We start from the raw sequence: 6,000 nt of genomic DNA, 5'->3' as shown, positions 1-6,000 counted from the left end.
CTAGATGCATTACCTGGATGCATCTCTCGGATACATAGAGTCCCCTCACATGCAGAGCACATGCATGGTCTGAGGGCTTCCTGCTAAAGGAAGCTAGGCTTCATGAGCGCTGCATCCATCAGTCATCTAATGACTAATGTAACACAAAACGTTCACAAGCTTGCGTCAGTTTCATTAAAAAAAAAGTCAGGTTTAAAATTTATATAAATGCCGAATCCGATCTTGACGTGGCTTCAGGACAAACCCCTCTCTCGATTCACCCTTAAAATTTTCTTGGGGGCCGGGGCGGGGACCGGGGGAGGGGGTCGCTGAAGCGTTCTGCTGCAGGGACGACTCTGCAGCCACTCTGCGCACATGAAGCCCCATTCCAACAGCCGATAGTGAACCATTACAGCATTAGCCTGCGCGTGTGTATCACACACACCTCAGCACACCCCCCCGACCCCGCCCCCCCCCCCACACACTCACACATCAATTAATGAATTTGTGCAGACAAACGCAGATGCACAAAAACAAGCCCACAGCAGGTACTTTGGGACGTTGTCACACACACACACGTTTAAAACACCATCATGGCCTGATCTTTCAGTGAGGGGTCGTTGCACTCAGCAGCACCCAGGTGACTCGGGGATTGGGGGATCTGGTCCTGGGACTCACTTACCCGGGGTTGCCAGTTCTCGTACTGCTTCTGCAGGTTGGCCCCGATGGTCTCCAGGGCCTTCTGTGGACTCATGGACAGCGGGTCTGCGGGAGCAACACACGCATCACAACACACTGAGCGTGCTCCATAACACACAGCACTGAGCGTGCTCCATAACACACAGCACTGAGCGTGCTCCATAACACACAGCACTGAGCGTGCTCCATAACACACAGCACTGAGCGTGCTCCATAACACACAGCACTGAGCGTGCTCCATAACACACAGCACTGAGCGTGCTCCATAACACACAGCACTGAGCGTGCTCCATAACACACAGCACTGAGCGTGCTCCATAACACACAGCACTGAGCGTGCTCCATAACACACAGCACTGAGCATGCTCCATAACACACAGCACTGAGCATGCTCCAGAACACACAGCACTGAGCTGCTCCATAACACACAGCACTGAGCGTGCTCCATAACACACAGCACTGAGCGTGCTCCATAACACACAGCACTGAGCGTGCTCCATAACACACAGCACTGAGCGTGCTCCACTCCACACACTGCAACAAGTATGTCCCAATCAACACCCTTGACCTGAGCACGCTCCACTCTACACACATCATACTGAGCATGCTCCAGACTACACTCATCATACTGAGCATGCTCCAGGCTACACTCATCATACTGAGCACGCTCCAGGCTACACTCATCATACTGAGCACGCTCCAGACTACACACATCATACTGAGCATGCTCCAGACTACACACATCATACTGAGCATGCTCCAGACTACACACATCATACTGAGCATGCTCCAGGCTACACTCATCATACTGAGCATGCTCCAGTCTACACTCATCATACTGAGCACGCTCCAAGTGACACTGCATGGAGAACACACCATTCCACATACTGCACTGAGCATGCTCCATTCTACACATACTGTATACTGAGCGAGCTCCAATCTATAGGCACAAAATGTTGTTGATATAACATGTTTTTGTTTTGTGTTTTTTTTTTTTTTTATAAATCGAAAACACCAGGAGAAATTGCTTTAGTCCTTCAAATTGAAATATTGACAAAAGAAATCAATTTCATATGGATTCTGCGATATCAAATTCTGCACACGCAGCACGAAGCATCCATTATGGCCAATATCGACATCCTGTGCATGTGCAGCCCCACTGACCTGCCTGAGCTTCACACGAGCTCACTCACACACTCTCACACTCCCACACTCCCACACTCTCACACTCTCTCACACACTCTCACTCTCACCCTCTCACCCTCTCACCCTCTCACTCTCTCACCCTCTCACCCTCTCACCCTCTCACCCTCTCACTCTCACACCCTCTCACTCTCACACCCTCTCACTCTCACACCCTCTCACACCTCACACTCTCACACTCTCACACTCTCACACTCTCACACACTCACACACTCACACTCTCACACTCTCACACACTCTCTCTCTCTCTCACTCACTCACTCTCACACTCTCTCACTCTCACTCACACTCTCACACTCTCACACTCTCACACTCTCACACTCTCACACTCTCACACTCTCACACTCTCACACTCTCACACTCTCTCTCTCCCTCTCACACTCTCTCACTCTCTCACCCTCTCTCTCTCTCACTCACACTCTCACACTCTCACACTCTCACTCTCTCACTCTCTCACTCTCTCACTCTCTCACTCTCTCACTCTCTCACACACACAGACACATGCACACCAGCACGCACAGCCACACTCACAAGAGCCCACACACACACACACACACACACACTCTAGGCTGTTACGATTGCAACAGTTCACACAAAATCTCACCACACCGTGGTATTCCCTAATCAAGCATCACTGTGTGCACACAGAGCACGGAAGAGTTCACTACAGAGCCCCTCTGTAGGCAGAGAAGGGGAAGGAGCTCGTTATAGGAGGCTCGACCCTTTTAAGAGCAGGCTCTCCGGAACGTTTTTTCAATCCAATCCAATGTTCTCAAACTCCGTCGCTCTCAGTGAGCAGCAGTGACCGTTACATCAGCATTAGAATGTTCAGCGAAGAACATTCCAATCACGCGTTCGAGATCTAACACCTTAAAGGGCTAAAAGACATCACGCTTTCCCTGTCCATAAGGGCCAATCAGCTGGCTGACAGATGCGTCAGGTCCCCACTTTCAGCCTGTATTAAAAGTAAAGCTGGCCTGTTCAAAATCAAGCCTGACAGCCCATTTTTCAGAACAGTTTTCCTCCCTCCCCGAAATAAATGGAAGATGAAATGTTCCTCTGGTGATTGTTTCTGAAACGCTCCCCTTCTCCCACCGGGGGGCTTTGTTTGGTTGGCTGTTTGCAGCCGAGTCTTGCAACGCATCACACCATTAAAAAAAAAGAAAAGAAAAAAAAGAGATTTCTGTTATTTTGTTTCTGTCATCTGTTATCTTGTCTGCCAGTGACAGAATTATGAAAGATGAAAATAATACTGCACTGAAAGAAACAGAGCTGAATGAGTCTGGTAGGGGGTGGGGAGGGAGGGCTGAGGAGAGGCGTGGAGGAGGGCTGAGGAGGAGGGGCTGTCAGAGGGCTGGGAGGGCTAGGGTGGTAGGGGGGGGCTGAGGGAGGGGTTAAGGAGGCTGGTGGGAGGGCTGTGCAGGGCTATGGGAGTGGCAGGAGGGGTCTGAGGAGTGGCAGGGAGGGCTGGGGAGGGTCTGAGGAGGGAGGCTATGGGAGTGGCAGGGGAGGGGTCTGAGGGAGTGGCAGTGGGAGGGGCTGGGGGAGGGGTCTGAGGGAGGGGCTGGAGGAGGGGCTGGGGGAGGGGTCTGAGGAGGGGCTGGGGGAGGGGTCTGGGGGAGGGGTCTGAGGGAGTGGCAGTGGGAGGGGCTGGGGGAGGGGTCTGAGGGAGGGGCTGGGGGAGGGGTCTGGGGAGGGGCTCTTACCGATCCAGCACTCCAGTCTGGCGCAGGGAGAGGTCTTCACCACGTCGGGGGGGTCCACCCCCACATTCAGACACAGGACCAGCGCCACACTCACCGTCTTCATCTGAGGAAAGAAACACAACAGTGAGTCCAGTCCACACACACGTGCATACGCATGCTCGAACACACACGCACACACACACACACACACACCACATACATACATACACACACTCACTCACTCACACAGCAGTACCAAGATCACCAAGATCACCAAAGGTCAGGCAAAAACACAAAACCATCCATCCGCTGGGCTGGCAGAGAGATGTGCACTGGCCTGCCTGGACCTCAGCCAGCTACGCCTCTGTAACATCAGCAAATGCATATATGCATAAGACGCACACACACACACACTCTCACAGAAACACACACACACACACACACTAACACTCTCACACACTCTCTCACACACACACACACACTCTCACAGAGACACACACACACACACTCTCACAGAGACACACACACACACACACACACTAACACTCTCACACACACACACACACACACACACACACACACACACACACTCTCATAGAGACACACACACTAACTCTCTCTCTCTCTCTCTCTCTCTCACACACACACACACACACACACACACACTGAAGCACCTGCCAAAGGAGGCCTGCTTCGCTACACAACATGCCACAACTTCCTTTCCATTCCGTACATCCCTGCAAATGAATCTAGCTGACACAAAAGAACCACAGACTGCAGACAACAGCACGTATTTCCACATAAACATCAGCTGGTTGGCCACAAACCACAAGTCAATTTAGCAAACTTGGTCAAGTTGCAGTTAGGCACTTCTCCTGAAATCACTGCTTTGTTTTAAGGGGGACATTTTTCTACAGTAGAATGCAACTCATATATGTTAACTTCACGCACAAATTTAATCCCCGCAATAATGTGAACACTTAATTTAGAAAAATAGCTATTTCCGTTTTCAATATATATAGTGGAAAGTGGCAATTAACGAGGTCCAAGCTGTATGGGGCAATGGTGCAATATGAATACATTTTTAAAAACAGAACTATTGCGATGAGTGGAACTATATACCAGGCTTCTTAAATAAAGGTTAACTAAACATATGGAGCTGAAAAGTTAGTAAAAACTGACATTAGTTGAGCAGTTAAATTGGCTCCATTTGGGCTTACATCGATGAATTTGCATCAAACCTGGAATAAATACTTGGTGTCTGAGGAGCTCAGCAATTTTGGCAGCTATCGTCCAATCACATCAGCTATCGTCCAATCACAAGCATAGTTACGGACTAAAATATCACCAGCCACGCCCATCAGAAGTGACTAAATTTGGTATTCTGAACAATACTTGGCCCCATAGCATGTGGAACCAATTTCATGGTGTTTGGTCCATACAATTCTGAGATACACATTCACATTTGCAGCACCCCCTATGGTTGAACTGCTGCTGCACGTGCTTATTTAACAGCCTTGAACATCTGTACTGTGTTTCATAACAATCCAGCAAACTTCCCTGGAGTTACAGACACTTTTCTTTGAGGTCATGCCTCTTTTCAACCTCATTGGCTAATATCTTCAAAACCTCAAAAGCTTGGTTCATATTTGCTTCTGGCTACAGTTGGTGGTAATTGGTGAAACTACCAATAGGCAAAGGTGAAGACCATATATGCCAGAATCTGTGCACCAAATTTGGTCTAAATTGGAGTAATAGCGCAGGAGATATAGCCTTATTTGAGATCCTTAAATATAGCAGCACCATCAGACCAACAGGAAACATTCCCCGTGTCTGAGTTTGCACATCATATCTGTACCTGGTTAAAATTTCATGTCTCGAACATTTTCCATCTCACGGGAATTTGTGAAAAGTTGGGAGGAAGAACCCGAAGAACAACAATAAAGCGGCACAAAAAACAAAACGAGTTCCAGACCTACGGGCCTGGACCCCTTAATGATGTCTACGCTGACCTGCAGCGGCAGTGCGAATCAGTCCAGCTTTCACTCGCTCAGTCTCCAGCTCTTAAAATAACACGCGGGAAATGATCGATGAGTTACAGAAAAGGCACCCTGCGCTTGGCAGCGACCGCAATCACATTCATTAGGCGGCTGGTGCCAACGCGGTGTCCTCAGGGGTGGGGTCGGGCTGGAGCGCTTTGGGGGGAGAGGCGGAGTTTGGGGGGGGGGTGTGGATACGCACATCCCGGCTCTGCTCCTCTTTAAGCTCACACCTGCGCCGCCTCAGGTCCGCGGGGCATCTGACCCGGGATCTGGAGCCAGGCGCCCGAGTCCTCTCGTAACCCGGTGCGCCATCTGCCATCGTGTACGGCGCTCGTTTCACAGCCTGTACCCAGCCTCCACCGGGAACGGCCTGCTTCTGGTCCCGGTTCCTG

The 6,000-nt window shown here is 50.3% G+C and overlaps 1 protein-coding gene across 1 annotated transcript in view; it reads right to left on the bottom strand.

Moving 5' to 3' along the window:
* The window catches only part of rptor (regulatory associated protein of MTOR, complex 1), a 204,191-nt gene that overhangs the window by 176,666 nt on the left and 21,525 nt on the right, over window positions 1-6,000 (bottom strand). Inside the window, 2 exon segments of the mRNA XM_064324324.1 lie at window positions 662-744; window positions 3,588-3,690. Coding sequence (XP_064180394.1) covers window positions 662-744; window positions 3,588-3,690 — 186 coding nt within the window.

Source organism: Anguilla rostrata, chromosome 2 (assembly GCF_018555375.3).
Source record: "Anguilla rostrata isolate EN2019 chromosome 2, ASM1855537v3, whole genome shotgun sequence".
Classification (NCBI taxonomy): Eukaryota; Metazoa; Chordata; class Actinopteri; order Anguilliformes; family Anguillidae; genus Anguilla; species Anguilla rostrata.
The sequence above is the reverse complement of the archived record's forward strand: the minus strand, read 5'-3'. Positions and strand labels throughout refer to the sequence as shown.